The sequence below is a fragment of the Lottia gigantea genome (genome assembly GCF_000327385.1).
Source record: "Lottia gigantea unplaced genomic scaffold LOTGIsca_187, whole genome shotgun sequence".
Taxonomy (NCBI): Eukaryota; Metazoa; Mollusca; class Gastropoda; family Lottiidae; genus Lottia; species Lottia gigantea.
Window position 1 is genome coordinate 75,897 of NW_008708344.1, and position 21,739 is coordinate 97,635.

Sequence of the window (21,739 nt, forward strand, 5' to 3'; positions counted from 1 at the left end):
GATAAAATTTTAGATAATTCCAAAAATTCATGAATATATCTTAAAAATACACATGCAGATGACATGGTAGAAGCAATTTGACTGGTAAGAAAGAAACAACACCTATTTTGTGAATAAAGTGATGGAAATATACGTACTATTGTAATTGATCTCCAAAAAAGTTTTGAATACAATTACATAATGGGCACTATTTACAAATTAAAACACATTGCATCAACTTTCATACAACTTTGCATCCCTTTTGATTATTCGTATGATAGTGTTAATTTCTCACCAGATTGTGCTGGTGCTGATTGTCCAGGAGGTTCATTGTTAAACCGATAAACATTAAGCTACATAGACCGGAATTGAACCTGAGTTGGGTAGAAAAGCAGGATGTACAAATTAGATTCATCTAGTTCCAATAATAATATAGAAAATAATGTTATTCTATTTTTATATTTCAGATTCTGATGATTCACAAAGTATAGATCTATTACCAGCTATAGGAATACCCAATAAAAATAACCCAAATATACAGTATGCTACAGGTACCCAGGGCTACCCATCCTTTGAACTTAAAGCTGGGGCTGATATAAGGCGCACAGCACAGACATTTTTTAAACGCCCATTATTTAAGGACTTTGCCATCCGAACTACAGTGAGATTCGATCAACGTAGTGGAGGCTTCCTATTCGCTGTGGTGAATCCGTTTCAGACTATCATCACTTTTGGATTAAGTGTGACATCACATAGTGACAGTCAGCGCCAAACGGTCAAATTATATTACACACCAAATACTAAATTTCAAGAAGTGCCATTAGTGATAGCTGAATTTACCATAGACTCCATTGCTGGAAAATGGACAAAGTTAGGTGTCCGTGTGGAAGGTGATGAAATTACGCTATTTGTGAATTGCAAGGAATATCAGTCTTTGGAATATCGTAGACGTGTGGAACAATTAGATTTTGAACCTGGATCAACACTCTTTATTGGAAAAGCAGGACCCAACTTTGCTAATTATAGAAATTTTGAGGTAAGAATGTTTGTTTATTTATTCTTCTTAATGAATCTTTGTGGTTGAGGGAGATATTCAACTTATTTTATTAATATGAGCGTCAAAACTTTAGGTTTTACAACTACAAAAAGTATCTAGTTTGGATGAGATGATAAACAGGTGCTCTTTAAGGAAGTATGGTAATGCCACTCTCCTTACAAATGACTCTTTTTGCTTATCTTATGGAGGATGCAAAACCCTTTCTTTTCATTTAACTTAAATAGATATTGGTCAATTATCTAGCTGGTTGTAGTCTAGAGAAAAGTGTGGGTGAGATATAAAAACAAGTTACAACTGTCAAATAACATTTTATACTGACAAATTCTTTGATTAATCACATGTATTTCACAAAATGATTCATTTATATGCTGAATTAATGCATCACAAAAAGCTATGTTGACGGTTATATGATTTTGCTGTAAAAGCAGTTATGAAAAATTTGAAAGTAACTGGCAGTTTTAATGGGTTAATGGGTCATATTTTTGAAGGGAAAAAATGAAAGATACAAAACTTCTTGTTTTCCAGACTTGAAGGACAGATTATGAAGGATTTAGGACCTTTGCATTAATGAGTTAGCAGTTTAGCAAACTTGGGCTAATGAAAACATGCAACACCATGCATCATGTAATGAGGAATATCTAACTAATTGTCGAGAGATATGTGCTGCAGTTCGTAACATACAGGGTCGCAGTATATTGCCTCAAAACATCAAACACTTTTTGCATATCAGTCTCTTTAGGGTCACTAACAATGAGGAAACTGGGTTGAATAATCTGAAGGCATTATCCCAATCCATGCATGGACTGAACCCTGGATCTAGAGTTCAGTGAGCAAGCTTTTAACTTACAGAGCTACTACAGCCCCTGAACATCTTCCTTGTTCCACAAGATGTACAGGCTACATGTTAGCATCCAACTCACTGAGTCACTTTGCTAGCATCCAACTCACTGAGTCACTTTGCTAGCATCCAACTCACTGAGTCACTTTGCTAGCATCCAACTCACTGAGTCACTTTGCTCCCCCCTTTATCTTCACTGGTGGCAGCATTGATGTAGTAATACAATCTGTAGAAAATGAAGATACTACTTGACTAAATGCCTGAAGCCTAACTTCACTAAATACTTCTCATTCTCTCACCATGACTTCCCTTCATTCTGGTACAAATTATTTTATCAAAGTTTTCTTGTTTTATCATTTACCTTTGACATTTCTGCTTAAATTTATTAGACGAACTATTATCTGTCTCTGATTTGATGAAACATTTTTCTCAAATTCTGCCATTAGTCACAAATACCAACCCCAACTTGCAGACAGGAAATATGGTGGCCACATTTGAGACCAGTTTTTGCTACTAAAAACACTGTTACATGTAATTGATTTTGTATATTTTACACATGTAATAGTTTTTACATGAAATGCAATGTAACACCTCATCTACAAGTTATTTTTAATCTGATTGCTCTAACATGGTGAAGAGTGCAAAAAGTGCATCTTATCGACCTGCTAGAGAGATAGACAGATAGCTAGCTCCATTATTTTTTAAGGATGGTATAAGATTCTGTGGATACATGGCATTTGTTATTCTTAGATTATCAGTACCCATTCACAGCTGGACTGACTGTAATGATGAACTATATTCAGCTACAAGTGTCCCTGATACACATATAAAGGATACAAAACCATTACCTTACCTAACTGAGTCTTGTTAGGATCCTGAAGTTTTTGTTTAGCTGCATTAATATTAAGGGAAAAGTGTTGGAAAAAAACCCTAGTGACATCAAATTGACTTATGCCAGGATTGAATCCCCAACCTCTAGTGCTATCTTTCATAATCACACAACAGAATCCATAAAACAAAGTAATTATCCGTAAAAGTACTAGTAATTATCAATAGAAGTACAAATATTTATCTATTACACTACATGTAATTATCTATTAAACTGCAAGTAATTATCTATAAAAAGTAAAAGTAATTATCTATAAAAGTAAAAGTAATTATCTATAAAAGTAAAAGTAATTATCTATAAAAGTAAAAGTAATTATCTATAAAAGTAAAAGTAATTATCTATAAAACTACAAGTAATTATTTATCAAACTAGAAGTAATTATCTATAAAACTGGAAGTAATTGTCTATCAAACTACAAGCAATTACCTAAAAAACAAGTAATTATTGATTCTGTTGTAAGACATCAGGTAAGTCCACTGATGAATATACGCTTATTGGCCAAGTTTGAGAATATAAATTTTTGTTCATTCTGAGAGGGAGTATGGCTTTAAGAATTTGACCCCAAAGTCTGATTCTGAGAAGAAAAATGAGAATATAAACAATCTATTTCTCAAATGTATTCCTTCTTTTCAAGAAATATTTAAATTTCTTCAAGTACTTGACATGAAATATCAAGAGACTTGAGTGAAAATAACTGAAGATGTACTGACTGCTTTGACATTTACTGGAGAGAGTTAAGGTCACCATATTGAAATTCAAAATATACACTTATTATTACTGCATTTCTGTTTCATTCTTATCCATCATGATTAATCTTGCACCCTAAACTGTCTTCAGAAAGGGCATCTTCTTTCACTTAATTGTGACTTAAAAAAAAATTGTTTTATCTTTTTCTGTTTATTTCATTTTTCATCTTAACATTTTTGAGAATCATTTGCAGACATGATTTTTATTGATTTGTATATTTCCTAGGAAATTTAACTTGTAGACTGGCTGATTAATCATCAATTGTCAATGTATTTGATCACTTTAATGCCTAAAACTGTTTTTTTTTTTCAGGGAGCTATTGAAGAGTTAAAAATTTATGGAAATCCAGCAGAAGCTGAAAGTGATGATTGTAATTTTGTAAGTATATATTTATATACTTACTGGTAATGCATCACATAATATTTCTGTAAAACAAGCTGTTTTAAGCCAATTTCCTTAAAACTTTACTCAAGATAATTTTGTTTAGTGTTCTGATTGGTCAATCCCTTAAATTGATTTTAAGTTTCATAAACCAATCAGATTACTGTATGACTGGTTTTTATCCACTGATTTTCTGCTTGTTTCACCACTCAACTTGGAGATCATTGTTTCAAAGTCAAGATTTGCCTTAAGTCTAAATAATGTAAATTAAAGGAATAAGGGTACGATAGAGTACATCAAGATATTTGCTGTATTTTCATCAGGTAATTGTGAAAATATTATTAAGTGAAGTAACTGTGTGATTTCTCCATTTTATTAATATTTTAGAAAACTTTGATTAATGATTAATTAATTCATGTATTAAATTAATTAAGGTATTGAAGCAAATTTTTAATCCTCAATATTATTATTTCAGGATTTCAGTGGTTCAGGATCTGGTCCAGATGTAGAAATTGAACCAACAACACCTTTTACTTTTACTACTGTAAGTAGACTATATTGTCAAAACTCATCAGAACTGAAACCACATATACGCAAATACATCATGGAAAATTTGACAGAATTAAAAAAAAGGAATTTTGTTTAAAATATGTGAAAATAAAAGTGGTTACCTAAGGTGGCCACCAGACCCATCAAACAAAAATTAGAATTTTTGCCTCATACATAAAGACATTGAATCCTGAAAAGGGTCATTTGTTTACAGATTAGCTTACTTTCAATTTGCAGCCGTTCCAGAATCAATTCTACAAGTTGGTCTTTGACCAGACAGGTCCCTGATCCAAACAGTCTCAATAACGACAGTTATGACTTATTGTCAAAATAAAACATTGTTTACCATTTAAATAATATTTCATATATTTTTCATGAATTTTGTATATTTATATGTTTAGCGACTTAAAGAGTTTGAATGATTGAATTCTTTTGATGTATTTAGAAAACACCCATTGCCCGTGGTACAAGCCCTCAAACAGAAATTGAACGTGTTACCGTACAAGGAACTAAAGGTGACAAGGGTGACAAAGGTGATATTGGTCCACCAGGGCGACCCCCTCTTATTACACCTCCCCCTCCAGATATAGAGGGTCTACTAGGCAGAGGTAAGCTTTTATAAATATTGATATATGTTTTAAAAAACATAATGGAAAATATGAATATTGCTCAATTAATAACTAAAGGACTTTCATTTTGCTATATTACTATTTTTAGAAACCCAAAAAATGAGTGTCTATGATTTATTTTTGACTTCTGAATATTTTTATTCCATTAATTGTGGATAACCGCTGTTCCGTGTGATTTTCAACACAATAAGTTGAAGAACCTGTATAATATTTGCTTGAGGTCCTTCAATAAATCTTCAGTTTTAACAGTTTTTGAAAACTACTTTGGTTTCCTGTCTATATTAGGACTGAAAGGTGATATCGGAGTGCCTGGTGAACCAGGTAATCCAGGGTTCCCAGGTCAGAAGGGACAGAAAGGTGATGTGGGTACTCCTGGTGAACCTGGTCTGAGAGGACCAGCTGGGGAAGCTGGACAGAAGGGTGATGAAGGAGAAGAAGGAAGACAGGTAAAGAATACCAAGAGACTCTCTGGAATTTTATGATTAAGGTCTTTTTTTTACAAATAATCTCATTGATTGGAATTATCCTATTAATCTTTATTATATAAGTATTTGTCAGACATGTATGCTATCAACAAATACTTCTTTTCAGTGGCTTTGTTTGAAATAGTAATCAATGCAAGCTTGAAATGAGCACAACTTGACAAATAAAACTGGTATGGGTTATATTTCAGGGTCAACCAGGTATTGCTATCCAGGGACCACCAGGCCCTCCTGGTCCACCTGGTATTCCTGGTTCTGGGGGACCAGACATATTCCCTGAACCTATCAAAGGAGAGAAGGGTGACCAAGGTTTAACTGGTTTACCAGGACAACCTGGTCCAGGAGGCTTAGATGGTAGAGAAGGACCTATGGGACCTAAGGTACTTATTTTACAGCATTTTCACAAGGCCTGCACCTATCTATTTATATTTAAATTAGATTAGATTTTGTATAGATTATCCATGAACCTTAAGTTCAAATGACAATCTTGTAGAAAGATCTTTCATCCAAAAAATGGTAAAACTGAGATATGAGATGTGAACAGAAGCGAATAAATCAGCATACAAAAAGAGAAAGATTTTTTTTGTTCTTTTAGGGTGAATTTGTGGTAGGACCAACCGGTCCACGGGGTCCAATTGGTCCACCAGGTCCTCCTGGCCCTCCAGGTATTGGTGGTATAGTGAATGTTGAGGGATCTGGTGATATTGATGGTATTGGAGGAGGAGAACAGGGTCTACCAGGTCCTGAAGGTCCTCCTGGTCCTATAGGCCCTATTGGTCCTATGGGTCCTAAGGGAGAAATTGGTCTTTCTGGTCTACCTGGTGTTCCTGGTAAGTTGTAGTGCCTAATTGAGTTACAGGATATTTGTTGAAAGACAGGATAGCAGAAAAAAATTTTGTAAATGTCTTATGTCAAAATAGTAACTGCAAGTCTTGTCTAATTCAGGCAAATGAAACATATCGCTCACTTATGACATCACATCTTTACAAGTATGTTTGTTTCAGTTGAGTATTTTAAATCCTCAGACTTGAACTAAGAGAAGTGTTTAATACAGTAAACAGAGGCAAGGTAATTTGTAAGCTCAGTTTTAAAGTATGTTCCACTGTTTAATAAAGATTTTTATTTGTAGGTAAGCCTGGTGTGTTTGATATGGCTAATATTACTGAACTTATTGAACTAGCTGGTACTGATGGTTTACCAGGTCCTGTAGGTCCTGCTGGTATTCCTGTAAGTATTTTTGCCTCTTGTTGCAAGAGGGTGGACAGTGACATATAGCATATTGATCCTATCAGAGCACCTGATACCACTGTGCTAATAAAGGTTTTCTGCCTCTGAAAATGAACCCGAAAACATTAAATTAAGTAATGAGTCACAAAAACTGAATTTTCTAACAAATTACTTATTTATTACCCAAACAATGAAAAATTTAAATTTCATGTTTATTCAAAGAGGTAGACAACCTTTAAGTGAATGGATTTTTTTCTGTAATGCTTTGATTTTGGGTAATTCTCTCCAATGTTAAAACTATTGTGAAACTTAATTCAGGAAATTCTGTAGGAATATCTCCTTAGTGCACATTGATCTTAGTCCAAACTATATTTATTAAGTGTAAAATAATGATTTTTATCCGTTGTTTGCTAACCATAGGATTCAGGTAAACAGTTTTAAACTTGTTGATGTTCCTGTGTTCTCAGTTTATAATTATTTATATTTATTTGTGTGTTTGTGGTCTATCTTTTATTTTGATGTGATTTTTCTTACCAAACAATAAGTCTAATTGTTGATGGACATCTACATTTAGTTATTACTACAACCAACTTCAATCCATACTTAACTTAAGAGCATTATAAAATGCCTTTAAGGAGGCTGATGATGTTGCTATGGTAAAGACTGCTAGTAGAATCTAAGCACCTATGGAATAGCTGTATCATAAATACACTTTTGACTGAAAATTTTAATGATGCAAATCCATGCTAGCAGTGTTCCAGATACACATACAAATTTTTAGAAAACCACTTTGTTTTTCCAGAATACTTGATGCCACATCAGTATTAATATATTAAACAAAATATTGATTAAATATTCCTAATGATGTTACTTCTAAAATATTTCTATATTTACAATACTAGTGTTTAAAGGGAAGCAACCCACAAACTTGAAATTCTAAAGTTGTGATATTTTTTTCAGGGAGCACCTGGCCTACAAGGTGAACCTGGTCCACAAGGTCCTCAAGGTACTGAAGGAGAGCCTGTAAGTTCTGAAATGTTTTTGTTTTTGCCCTTTGAGGTATAATGAAATTGTGAAGAATTATTAAACTAGTGCCCTTCCAATGATTGTTGCCCCAGCAGCTAATGTTTGCTGAGTTTAAACCACTACATCTGAAGATCCATGACTATTTTACTTTTTGAGTCAATACAGCATATAAATTTTAACCTTATTCTACCAGCCACTTAACTGGTACTCAGTTGTCCAGGTGTTAAGCAAGCTAATAGCTATTAATGTGATTCTTGATAAATCCTTAGGGAAGAGATGGTTTACCAGGTGAACCAGGCGAACCAGGTATGAAGGGTGATAGAGGATTAGAAGGTCGTGATGGTAGAGATGGTGCTAGAGGTATACAAGGTCTACCTGGTCCACCAGGACCTCCAGGTAGAGGTGGAACTGGAGAAGGATTTGTTTTTAGTGGTGATGACAGTGAGGTCAGTATTTTCAATAAAAAGTCTGAATCAAGGAAGTCCAAAATTATCAACATGTTTTTCACTCCATAAAGCTGTTTCATGTCTATAGATGATAATAGAACATTGATGTTATACAGTGAAGAGTTATACTGTGACATTTATTGTTATTATACAAATTGTCTACCCATTCATTATTATTCTACATGTGGGGTTTTCTTGTCTACTAAATGCATTAGTACTCTAGGCTGGGATCTCTACAAAGGGATAAAAATCAGAATTGTATGAGTCTTGGATCCATACTTAGTCCAAATGTCCTAGAAAAGAGTAAGAATATTGGTCCTGTGTTATTTGATGTCTTTATGATCTATAAAAAGTACTCTATTTATAGATTGGCGGCGTGGGACTACCAGGTCCTCAGGGTCCAATAGGTCCTGAAGGTCCTCAAGGAATTCCTGGTAGAGATGGTGTAGATGGAGCTAGAGGTGAAAGAGGTTTACCTGGACCAGTTGGTCCTAAAGGAGAAAGGGTAAGTATGTTTTAATCCAAACAAACACCTAAAAATACCAAAAAAGCCTTTCAGACAGTCCACATGTTAATTTGATCTAAAGCTGGACTGAAATCTTTCTTCTTAATATTTTTGTCTCAGTCCAAAATAAAACTCATTTTTTTCCATTTTCCTGAAAAATATGAAAACAGTATGCACAAATATCATTCATTGGCAAAGTTCATTTAAATTGGGTTCCATGAGATCAAATAATCTTATAGTATTCTATTCTTACCTTCCAGGGATTTGAAGGTGAACGAGGTCCTATTGGTCCACATGGTGAAACAGGGTTACCTGGTACTCCAGGTTCACAAGGTCCTGAGGGAGAACCTGGATTAACAGGCCCTAGAGGAGTACCTGTAAGATATACTTTCTTCCCATTCTTCCTTTATTTTCTTGCAGTATGCCTTACTTAATAGACCAATATTAGTTTTGAATTTTCTTATTTATTCCTTTTGTAGATGCTTAGACAGCCTGATAAAGTTGACTGTTGGAGTAGGTGTTTTACTAATTGCACCTCAGTCAAAAATTATTAATAGTTTAAATAATTATTCGTATTTCCATTAACTCCAAAAGTCCATTTTCCTTCCTGTTTATAATATGTATGGTGTATTTCAGGGATTGCCTGGTGAGCCAGGTATAGGACTGGCAGGAGTAGATGGTCGACCAGGAAAACCTGGTCCCCCAGGACCTCCAGGTATTCCCGGTACAGTGATAACTACAGGTGGTTCAGGAGGCTCAGGTGATGAAGTTGGTTCTGTTATTTCTACTCCTGGACAAAAGGTAAGTAGAGTTATTATAGGGTTCTAAAAAAATTTGTGAAATACAATATTGTATTTTTAGGATCTTTACAACAAAAGAAGAATAAACTGCATTTAACTAAGTATTAACGTCAAACTTCAATAGTGACACAGACAAGATAGTTTTCTCAATATTTTAGAAACACTGAGTAACAAAAGATTTTAGGTTCTGTTTTAATTTTTTTTCTTTTATTTAAGGGTGAGAGGGGAATGGATGGAACTCCTGGTATTGATGGAATTGATGGTATTTCAGGATCTCCTGGTATTCCTGGTGCACCTGGAGAACCTGGTCTAGCTGGACTTCCAGTATGTAAATTTCTTCTACCTTTTATTTTTATAGTAACCTCGGACCAGGACAAAGAGTTGATGCTATTTTGAGAAAGAGATATATTTTATTCTATGGCTAACAAGACAATGATAGTTTTAAGAATGATTTATGGCCATGAATACGCAATAAGAACACCTCAAGCCTCCATTTGCAACATTCCAATTTCGTCTTTGATTAAGGTTAGGCTATCACTGTTCCAAATACTATTTAATTTGAGTGTTGTCACTGAATTGTTTTGTCAACATTTTAAGCTTACTGTGGTGTTAAGTTTTCTTGTCAATTTTTGAAACAGAAATTAAAATGTAACCTCAAATCAAACTGTGGCTGAATGTGGAATTTTTCGAATTATTTTGTAGGGTTTGAAGGGAGACAAAGGAGATGTTGGTTCAGTTGGACCTATTGGTCCTCCAGGACCCCCTGGTCAGACTGTTCCTGGAATTGGGCCTGACACAGGATCTACAGCTATTGGTCCATACAGAGTTGTTAAAGGAGAAAAGGTACAGATTACCATTAACATCTGTATAAGACAACAAGAGAACATATGGTGCTGTTGGTTCATGTTTTGGATGAAAAAATCCTCTCCACGACAGCTGATTTGAAAATGGGGTAAAACATGTCATGGGTCTTGAAGTATAAGCACAACAAGTAACCTTACTGAACAGGAGAATCATTTATTTAATGGTATATAATGCTATCTCTTATGTCATAGCAAAATTTCCCTCCCTCCATGATGGTACTTGCATTCATTTAGGTTAATAAGATGCAGTAAAGTAGAGCATGAACTTCTGATTCAATCTTTGTCTATTTTATATATATAGGGTGAAATAGGACCTATTGGACCTAGAGGGTTCCCTGGTAGAATGGGAGAAATGGGTATGCCTGGTTTTAGAGTAAGTATAGAAAATTCTTTTATAATTGACCAATAACTAAAGATCTTTTGCAGTGAATCAAAGTTACTAGAATACTATCATTTGAATGTTTGTTTTACCATAATAATCTATCTACCTATCCACAGAACTTTCAGTACAGAAATTTGGTTCCTTAAAATTGGAAGTTTGATGTTATGAAGATTATAATGTGAAGATACTGTGTGGTTAAGTTAATATCTTTCTGTCTTAGGATAGAGATGTATGAATATTGATGATTGGTTTTGAGATAATAGAGACTTCAAATGTTCTTCAAACTGTACATTTTAGTATAATTTCTATGTGTTTTAGGGTCGTACAGGTTTACGAGGTCGTAAAGGTGAAGCTGGTATTGGTTATAATGGACAGAAAGGAGATAAGGGTGATCGTGGACCCCCTGGTATTGGGCTCCCTCAGGGAAGTGGAGTTTTTATACCTGGACCCAAAGGAGATTCTGTAAGTACCTTTTAGACAATTTCTATGTAGACTTTCGTTTTTATACGCCCACATTGAAATGTGTAATAAATAATAAAACTTGACATCAAATACCATCCTTTAATACCCAACGTTTCGTCAAAATAAGTTTTGACTTCATCAGGGGAAGAAACAAACTACAAATGGTGGAAGGCAGTTAAGATTAAAATTACAATATGACCTCAAGTTTTATGATGTCACAATCTTAGAAACCACATAACAAGAGAAGGGTCAAATCACAAAATGGTGGGAGGCAATTTGATTCTTGATGATATGACCTCAGAAGATTTATGACATCAAAATCTTAGATACAACATAACAAGTATGTAATGATGACTTCAGGATTTGCCAAAAAATCTAAACAGAAAGGGAAAAAGGGGGAGGGGAAGGGGGGTTCATTCAATCCATACGGCCATACAGAGTCAAGTCTATGAATCCACAGAGTTTCTGCACTGTCTAATTTGCTTTTGCTTACATATGGTATTTGATGTCAAGTTTTATTATTTATTACACCAAGTTCAGTATACATCAAATGAATCACTATACTACTAGTGGTATTGGTGATCCCATCAAAAAGTCTTTTGTGATTGGTTATTGCTGCCTGTTTTTCTTTTTGGAATGACCACATAGAAATGTGGACATATGTTTCCGTCGATCCGTCGACATTTCTTATGAACACAATAGAGACTACAGTGTTCAACTGATTTTAATGAAATTTGGTGTGATTATTTACATTGATGAGATCTTGGTCAAGTTCGAATTTGACTATCTTTAGATGAACGGTTTTTGAGTTAAGAAAAACGTGTCAAAATTTGTTTGTGAACACAATAGAGACTAGAGTTTTCTACAGATTTTAATGAAATTTGGTGTGATCTGATCATTTATTTTGATGAGATCTTGAACAAGTTCGAATTTGATATTTCAATGAATGGTCTTTGAGTTATTGCCCTTGACTTAGAAAAAACGCATCCAAATTTGTTTGTGAACACATAAGAGACTACAGTTTTCAATTGATTTTAATGACACATGGTGTGATCATCTATATTGATGCGATAATTTGATGTATTTGGATTATTGATATTGATTTCGCAGTAAATATATATATCAATGATGAATTCAAACTATTAGAATTTCTTTAATATGAGAAATTTCATACTTTAATCACTAACGACTGTTTTATCATTTCTGACAGCTGCCAGTGGGCAAGTTATCTTTTTTGTAAGTTTATGATTAAGAATTGCTAATGTTGTTGGAGACATGCTTTGGATTTAAAAGTCCTCAGTTGTACAGATGGGGTGGAAATGTTTTTGTAGGAGAAAAAGCCTCCAAAAAATGCGTGTGATTGGTCAGAATTATTCTGTCACATTAATTACATGTTGTACATGTTTTTGTTTTGTTCCCCAGAAGAATGCTTTGATTGGTTTATTAATTAATCTTATTTTAGGGACAAGATGGACGTAGAGGTCCCAGTGGTCCTCCTGGGCCACCTGGTCCACCAGGTACTGGTAGTTTGAATCTAAATGGTGAAGCAGGTAGTGGAATTGTATTAGGTAATTCAATCTGGTTTTTCAAATCCCAAATGTTATTTGTCACAAATACTAAGACACATAAACCAATGATACTGTGTCATTGTAATCACCGCTTAGGAGAGCAACGTGACATTAATCTTGGTTTTCAGGATAAAATTATGATGACTCTTTCTTTGACTGAGTCACCCATAAGAGGTTCAGGGACATTTGTAACAATCCGATAATCTTTAATATGTACATGTATTACAGCTGAAAAAGGACAGAAGGGTGAAGCTGGATTACCAGGAAGGCCTGGAAGAGATGGACAACCTGGTAGAGATGGTCGACCAGTAAGTTATTGGCTTAGTATATTCAGAACCATATTTGATTTTAAATGCTATGTGCTTCTATACATGTAAATATCATTCTACATTTGTCCCTTAGATTAAAAAGAAACTCCAGAATCTTCTTTTGTTCTATGCCTAAAATTATAATCCATTTTAATTTCAACAAAATATCTGAATAAAACACTGATATATTTCTTGCAGGGTCCAATTGGTCCTGAAGGATCTAGTGGATTAAGAGGTTTACCTGGTCCACCTGGTCCTCCTGGCTTACCTCCTGGTGGTGGAATTGGAGGGGGTGGTATTGAAGGAAGTTCTGATGGTCTTTATATTAGAGGTCCCCCTGGTCCACCTGGACCTGTTGGTCCACCTGGAGAAAGGGTAAGCTAATAGATCTTTCTTTGTGCTCTGAGGCCCTAGAATGTTTAAGTCATTTGCATAGTTACTTATCTTAGTGTGTCAAAGTCTGGTGACTTTGAATAAGTCACATTTCCTCATTATTTAATTCAACAATGTGTAAACTGGAACTGAAGTTGCTTCTTGATTAATCCTGACTCCTGATTATCTCATATTCTGTACAGGAGTCGCATTGGCTCAGGAAGTTAGACGCATAGGTTGAGATGATACCTGGTTTCCCCTTGTCAGTGATGCAGGTAAGAGGTTCTGACATCGATAAAGCGTCTAGTCGTAACGTCAAAGATACCTCGACCATTGAAAATTGAAAAAGAGGAGGCTTATGGCGTTGTCCATCTTAATTAGCCCACATGATGCCGAAAAGTAAGACGTAAAACTCCATTCATTTTATTTCAATTCATTTCAGATTCTGAACACATTTTATTCCTTATTTTTTGTGTTGCAGGGATTGCGTGGCTTACAAGGAATTGGAATTGAAGGTCCCAGGGGTAGAGAAGGTCCTCTTGGCCCACCAGGTCCTCCTGGACCACCAGGAATTGGTATTCCGGGAGCTCGAGGACCACCTGGTCCACGAGCTAGTGGGGGAAACTTCAACATTAGAGGATTTGATGACCGCAGAAGATATCAAGGTCCACCAGGCCCTCCTGGACCTGCTGGCAGATGTGACTGTCCTAAACCTGGATATGGACAAGGTGGACAGGGAGGAGGCTATGGTTATGGACAAGGTGGACAGGGAGGAGGCTATGGACAAGGTGGTGATACTGGTTCTGTAAACACAGTAAGTACTTGATATGGTTGCTTTTGTCTTTTTTTTTTTGTTATGCATAACTTTGAACAAGAATTCATCCTCTTTGATTCTGACACTATGTCTTCAATAGACATGGTTTAGCTTATTTTGTTTATCAGACCAATGAGTTTTCAAAGGAAAGAAAATAATTTAAATTAAATTAAAAATTATTTTATTTTAGGCTGGTCCAGTGGTGTTTAGAAACATGGATAGTTTGTTGGCTGTATCACACAGTATGCCAGTTGGTACCATGGCCTATGTTATGGATCAAGAGTTTGTTTATCTGAGAGTTGAAAGTGGATGGAGATATGTAATGGTAATATTTTTTTTCTATCATCATGTAAACCATGTAACCACAGCAACCTCAATTGAAATTCATTTTTGAAAAGGAGATATATTTGATGATGATACTCCATCTTGACAGTCTTTTGTTTCAGCAAGAGCTAAGCAAGTTCAAATGGGACAAAAGCTTGCAGATTTACATATTGCCCTTTTTTGACGTCCCATCAAGTTATGATTCAGTTTTATGCTGTAGTTCATTCAGACAAATTTTGTTATGCGTTCAGTATCAAAGAAAACTAATTTATTCTTACAGCTTGGACAAGCTATTCCTCTTCCCAAACCTACAACTCCAGTAAGTACTCATAATTTATCATTATCTAAATATCTTATTTCTTTCTGCATCTTAAGTCTTTGTTATATACAGTCCAGAACTGATATGCCCGAAAATAATTTACAAATACAGCATGGGTATCTTGCTATATTATGAATTTTCATTGATTGCTAATAATTTGAATTATTTTTAGAGGATTTTGTTGCTAATGAAATAATGGCATATTTCAAATGAAAAAACTTGATCTAGTTGTTGATGTGTTGTTTAAGAACAATAACCATTTAATTTTATTTCTTATGCAAGGATTTTCTTTATTTAATTTAATTTTTTGGCCTCAATGGTGATTTCTTTTTTTATTAATTTGATTATTTTATTGTTTCAATTTGTGGTTATATTTTTTTGATTAGTTGAATACTTGTAATTTCCCTATATTTAGGATTCCCGAGCCCGTCCCACTAGGCGACCCATCCCTACACAACGACCTATAGATACAGACAAGCCGCAATTTGTTCCATTGGTAATTCAACACTTCAAAATGCTTCCTCAATTTTGTTGTCATTTTTAAAATCTATTCATATTTTGTTGTTATGCACCACATTGGTCTTTTCAAAACTAATTTTATTTGTTGTCTCATGGTTAAACAAAATGTGTTTGCCTTTTTACAAAGTTGTCAAAAACTTATCAAAGTGTATCAGATCGTTTGAATTTAATGACATCATATACTTAATTTCCTCATGATTCCAAAAATTCCAACTGTATATAGGCCAAGGTAAGCTATGGAAAACACATTCAAGACTAGTAGTTTAATGGCATTCCTTGATTTCGGAACAGGAATCATTTGTGATAGAATATTCCTTCCATGAGGCAACAAATTTTGAAACTTTCCTCATAATTTAGGAGTTGGTGTTCATTTTTTTCAATTTTTTCTGTTGCTTTGTATGGCCTGATTAAAAATACATGCAACTCATAGCTTCAGTATAAGCTTTATTTAGTTTAATATTAGTCTGGTCCTCTGACAACTTGATTTGAAAAATTGAAATTCATTTTCCTTTCCTTATTGTTGTAATAACATGCATGTTATTTTTTTATTTTGTTGTTTTAGATTGTTCACTAACCATATAATGAGTAAAACTATTGAGCTTATTCTACATTCAGTCAGCTTTTCAAAAGTTATTCATGTATATATTGATATAAATAGATTTATTAGAAATTTTTAAGATTAAATCTCTAAAGAGAAGGATGGTAGTTTTCCATACTTTTAAATAACCTTATTTATGCAACTTTTATGCATAACATGCTTTTGGTGCATAAAATTCCATGAGAAAATTTAAATTTGATTTTAAAGAAGGTCACTCTTTGTCTTTGTTGTGTGTTTATTTTTGAAAGGTTATTAACAATATCATGCATGAGACCGTATAATATGCTTAAAATGCTTAACTGTATGTAAGAAAAAGCTCTCTATTACAATACACAGGAATTCCTCAAACTTCTAGATTTCAGGGTTTGGTCCTCATGACATTCCTGATTGATACCTTACATAATGCATGTATATGCCCACATTATTTAGTGGATATAAATTGTTTTGCTTGTCTGTTTCTTGAAGTGCAGGAGAATCAGATGTCTGATTTCAATTATGAAAAGTGTTACATATAGCTTTAGCTCTCAGATGTTAGTAAAAGTTCACATTAAGACAATTTTATCCCTTTTTATGTTAATTTTTTGTACAAAATGAACTGATGTGTGGGTGTATATTTTCAGACAACATGCAATTTTTTTTAATTTCTTCGTTACTTTCATGACTAATGACTAAGGAACAGAAAATTTAGTTACCAAATTTCAAAATCATTTGACCATAGTTCAAAATAGGAGTTGGCTTTGCACTATAGGCATAAAATATCTAAGACTTGAAAATTAGGCTGCTATAGATATCATTGCTTGTAATGAATATGCTTTACTGAAATTTCATTGCTTCATACTTCATTGAGATGGAGATGCTTTTCCCAGATATCATTGAGTTGCTTTGATGGAGATGCTTGACTGAAATTTTATTTCTTTTGATGAAAGTGCTTGATTGAAATAATGATGCTTTACTGCTTTTATTTAAAATGCTTGAAGAAGTTAGCTTTGAAAGTTAAGCATTATTTATAGATATTAATGCTTTCAAAGTTATATTTCACTTATAGTTATGGATTCAAAAATATATTGTCAAAAGAAGAGTTAATATAAGAATTAAAATTAATGTTATAACATTTGTAAGAGTAGATGAAATATGTGCATAAAATCTAAAAAGTAATTAAGGCATTTTTACTGACTTTTTTTCTAATTTAATAATAATATAACTAAATGTATTTTAATATTTTTAATCATGGGATGATAGATCTTAATTAACATTACTTTTAATTAATTGTTGTTTATTGTTGTTGTTATTATATTGATAATATTTGTGATAATTTGTATTTTTAGAGTACTACAGAAGCACCAAGAATACCAATTTTACCACCACCAAATTACACTACAGGAAGTAAGGTATGTTGATAGCAATCCATCTGCAGATTTAAAAAGAGACCTCTATCCCTTCTTAATTAAAGATAGTACTTTACAGTATGCAAAATTTTCACTATCTAGAGTATGCTATTTACCTCTATGTATCTACTTGATCAAAATGAATTAGTTTTAAAAGGGTTAATTAGAAATGGAATATACTAATTGCATAGTAAGCAGCTTAACCTAGTTATGGTGTTAGGCCTTAAACTAAAAATATTGAGTCTTATGACATAAAGATAAAAAATAAGTCAGAGACATATTTCTCTACAATTAGAGGTTTATTTTACTTACATCCGTACAGTAGTTTTCAAACAGCTTCTTAAAATCATAACAAACTTTTTCAATAGTTTATCACAGAATAATACTTTTATTTCAGTTACACTTAATAGCATTGAATCAGCCAAAGCGTGGTGATATGCATGGTATAAGAGGAGCTGATTACGAGTGCCACAGACAGGCTCGTAAAGCAGGATTCCGTGGAACTTACAGAGCTTTCTTGTCTACACAAACTCAAGATGTTGATTCCATTATATATAAACTTGATAGAAAAATACCAATAGTTAACAGCAAGGTATGTAGTTTATTCTACTCACTCTTACACTCATATTTATTTTACATTGTATTTCACTTTGTTCTCAAAAATAGTTGCGAAATATGCCATTGGTTTTGAAAATGGTATTACGTGTGTAATTATGTACTACATCAGTACAGTTGATGAAAGTTTCACTATGAACCTATTCGGCCTACATGGCGAAGTGGGAGTACTTAGAAATGAAGTAGGGGAACAAACCATTTTTATACGGCCACACATAAGAATAATATTATTCAGTATCGCCTTAAAGAGTTCAGAAGAAATGTATGAATGAAGGTTGAATATTTCATATTGTACTGCTAAATATTTTTATTCAAAATTAAAGCTGCCAGTCGGCGTATATTACCTTGCCTGGCAAGCTATCTTTGTGATGGGGCAAATGCCAATGCCCTTCTGCCCTCAACCCAGACTGGCGCCACAATTGATCATGGTATAGGATAATGATAATTGTAAGAACATAATGAAGCAACTGTTTTGTATATTTAAGGATGAAATGATCTTTAATTCGTGGGATGATTTAGTCAATGGTGCTGGTGGTTATTTTAATAATAAATCTACAATTTATTCATTTGATGGTAAAGATATTATGCATGATCCAGCTTGGTAAGCATTCTTCTTGTTTGTTTTGCTTTAAATGTATATTGAGAATACAAATGAGGTTGTTTCGTAGTAAAAGCAAATTCCTGTTCATACAATAAAGTCTAAAGTTTTGATGAAGTAAGTATCTAAATTTGTCAGATGCTAGGATGACTGAATAAGCTTTATAAGGATAAGGGTTCAGACATGGGTACTGATTCTTCAACTCTGTTTACCCTGTCAATCATGCTGACATGAAAAACTCTACCAGGCATTCAGAGGGTCATTCAGAGGGGAAAGAAAAAATTAAAAGACAGATCACTGGGCTGCAGACTATGCCCCTTAAAAGTTAGAAATTGGAAAAGATATGCTTATGTTGCTATCCTGGCAAAATTTCCTTCATTACATTCTACATTATCTGTCTTCAAGTTCTGGATAAAACTTAATAAAATATCAAAATATTGGAAAAATATGTTTGATCTTTAGATATACGAGAGCATGAGTAGTTTTTCTAAATTCTTGTATATTAATTATCATTTCAATTCTCTTTCAGGCCCCAAAAAATAATTTGGCATGGTTCCAATAGAAATGGACAACTAATGAAAGATGAATATTGTAATAAGTGGCATTCAATGAGTCGGAACAAAATGGGACTTGGTAGTTCTTTAATGAAAAATATGTTATTAGACAGTGAACAGTATTCCTGTAATAATGCATTTATAGTTCTGTGTGTTGAAAATACATCTCAACGCAACCTACGATAATACAGTTATATTGTAGGAAATTCTATTTTCATCATAATATTGACCTCATCTACTTGTGTGCATCATATAGCCACTCTTGAGTATGAGGTCAGAGTTCAACTGGAAATCTCAATTATGCTGCCATTGTGATGATATGTTTCCAGAAACAGCAGAATTAGCTTTTACTTATTTACCAAAGTGTTTTTGTCTGCTTGGAAGAAGTGTAACCATGGCAACAGAAGACCAGAGCGTTTGAATTTGATGTGTTTTGTATCTGACTATAGTATCTTGCCGATGATGTGTTTCTTGCTTGTGTAACTGTTCTTTGTCTTTGTGGAACTTGTTTAGTTAACGATTTGTTTTGTTGATGTTTTTTCGTTTTTATGTAGATCCGATTTTGTTTGCACTGGTGTTTGCTAGATATATTTTCGTAAATGATATATGCAAATATTGTGCCTAATGGGGCATTTCGTTTGTAAATTTTTCACTACAAAGTGCAATTAACATTTTGTGATGCGGAGGAAAAAGGGAAGCACAGAGAACAGAACATATGAAAATTATGAAACTGTTGGAAGCTATGTTAAATGGAAATCATGGAACCATTTTGATTTCAAAGGTATCATTAGTTCTTGAATTTAACCCTTGTTCTATAAAGTTTGTTTTTCAATAGGTTTTGTTTACTTTTTGATCAGATTTAATGGAAATATATTGCTTGAAAATTGTTCTTCTGTGAATTTGTGCACTCAATTCGACTGATATACATGTCGTTAAATATCTCTTTTTTCTGCAGATTTCTACTCTTGTCAATCATGATCTGACGAAATTTTCTTTTAATTATGTTCAGTCAAATTTTGCTCAAATGCATCAAAAGTTGTCTACAAAAATTTCGAACTATCAAAGTGGACAGACAATAGGAATTCCTAACACATTGTAAGGAAATCTTTTATTTAACAGAATATTGGTGGATTAAGTCCTGTATGACTTAGAACATATAATGCATAGTAATTTTGTCAGATTATAGATGGCTAGTGAGTCACATGTAGGAAAACACGAAATAAAATATTTGTATTGTAATTCAATTGTTGAGCATATTATTAATGAAAAGAAGACTTCTGTTACCTTTGTCATATTTGGGTGAGCAAGAACCATATTAATGAAAGAAACCAAATATTTGTACATTATCAAATTTATAGAGGATTTTTTAACGATTGCTTATTCTTTTTTGCTTTTCTGTTTACAAAGTTTGTTCATAAATATAGGTTTTGAAAGTTAGGAAAAAGATTTTGGAACAGAATGTGTGAACAGTTATGAACGTTTTGTTGACTTCTGCTAAATTTATGGAAACTGAAGTAAGCAGATTTGAATACTAAGAGTTCCCTATGAACTGTTTGGTACTTTAAGTTTCTTATTTTAACATGTACAGTACCTTAAATTCCTTTATTAAATGTCTACAATCGATAATATTACTATATTAGATATATTATATACTATAGTCTTAAAGTACAGTATGACGCTATCCTACTAAATGATATCTTCTCATATACCCTGATTAAAATTTGGCAAGCAAGTCCTATTATTTTGCTTTTGAGACTTCTGCACCAAACTACAGTCGTCATTTAGTTGGATATTGTCACTATATTATGAAGGAGGAAAAATACTCTTTATATAGGTTTATATTAACTTCTATGGACTGTGTTATCATTATAAGAGACTGCTTCATTTTTTAGAGTTTTCAGAATTTGTATGTACATTAGAAGTTTTTGTTATATAAGCTTTTATGTACAATAGAAATTTTTTTATATAGAAATTTTTTTATATAAGCTTATATTTTATGTATTCTTTACTAACTTATATGTACGAGAAGGTATTTTTATGAGCTTGTAGAACAAGAAAAGGCTTTGTACAAGCCAAGAGGCTTTGTGGAAACTTATATAAACAAAAAAGGCTTTGGAATGTATACTAAAGAAGCTTCTTACTTGCGTAAGAAAAGATTTTATATTTAGCACGTATTTTTAATTTCATAATGTCATAATATTCTTATAATTAGATCATTCATTTTTTGTACAACACATCTTTTAATTTTTCTTTTTTTTAAAGGATATTTTTTATTAAAAACATTGAAATCCTTTAAAAACACTGGAAAATTGTTTTAGAAAGAAATACATTTTAAGTTTTAGAACTATTTTTTGTTTGCTTTAATGTATATATATTTATTTTATTCTTATCTTATGAATTCTGAATATTTTAACAAGTATTCTTAATACTGAATATTCATATGATACTGTTGAATTCAAATATTTGCATTTTTTTCTTTTTTTTTTTGCAGATTTAACATGAT

The 21,739-nt window shown here is 33.1% G+C and overlaps 4 protein-coding genes across 4 annotated transcripts in view; 3 read left to right on the forward strand and 1 right to left on the reverse strand.

Moving 5' to 3' along the window:
* Positions 1-469: 469 nt before the first annotated feature.
* On the forward strand, positions 470-988 carry LOTGIDRAFT_97644 (hypothetical protein; the record flags this gene model as incomplete). The annotated part of the gene is made up of 1 exon (XM_009052554.1): positions 470-988. A coding segment is annotated over one exon (519 nt), but the record flags the coding sequence as incomplete, so codon positions are not given.
* Positions 989-5,380: 4,392 nt separating this feature from the next.
* Positions 5,381-11,277, forward strand: LOTGIDRAFT_142884 (hypothetical protein; the record flags this gene model as incomplete). The annotated part of the gene is made up of 8 exons (XM_009052557.1): positions 5,381-5,515; positions 5,767-5,851; positions 6,163-6,216; positions 6,271-6,354; positions 8,640-8,738; positions 9,035-9,126; positions 10,258-10,321; positions 11,153-11,277. Coding segments are annotated over 8 exons (738 nt in total), but the record flags the coding sequence as incomplete, so codon positions are not given.
* Positions 11,278-17,866: 6,589 nt separating this feature from the next.
* Positions 17,867-19,422, forward strand: LOTGIDRAFT_142841 (hypothetical protein; the record flags this gene model as incomplete). The annotated part of the gene is made up of 3 exons (XM_009052558.1): positions 17,867-18,061; positions 18,570-18,685; positions 19,212-19,422. Coding segments are annotated over 3 exons (522 nt in total), but the record flags the coding sequence as incomplete, so codon positions are not given.
* Positions 19,423-21,704: 2,282 nt separating this feature from the next.
* Positions 21,705-21,739, reverse strand: part of LOTGIDRAFT_151663 (hypothetical protein) — a 70,686-nt gene continuing 70,651 nt past the window's right edge. The window contains exon 15 of the mRNA XM_009052559.1: positions 21,705-21,721. The gene's annotated coding sequence lies outside the window, so the exon portion shown is untranslated. The remainder of the gene's footprint in view (positions 21,722-21,739) is intronic.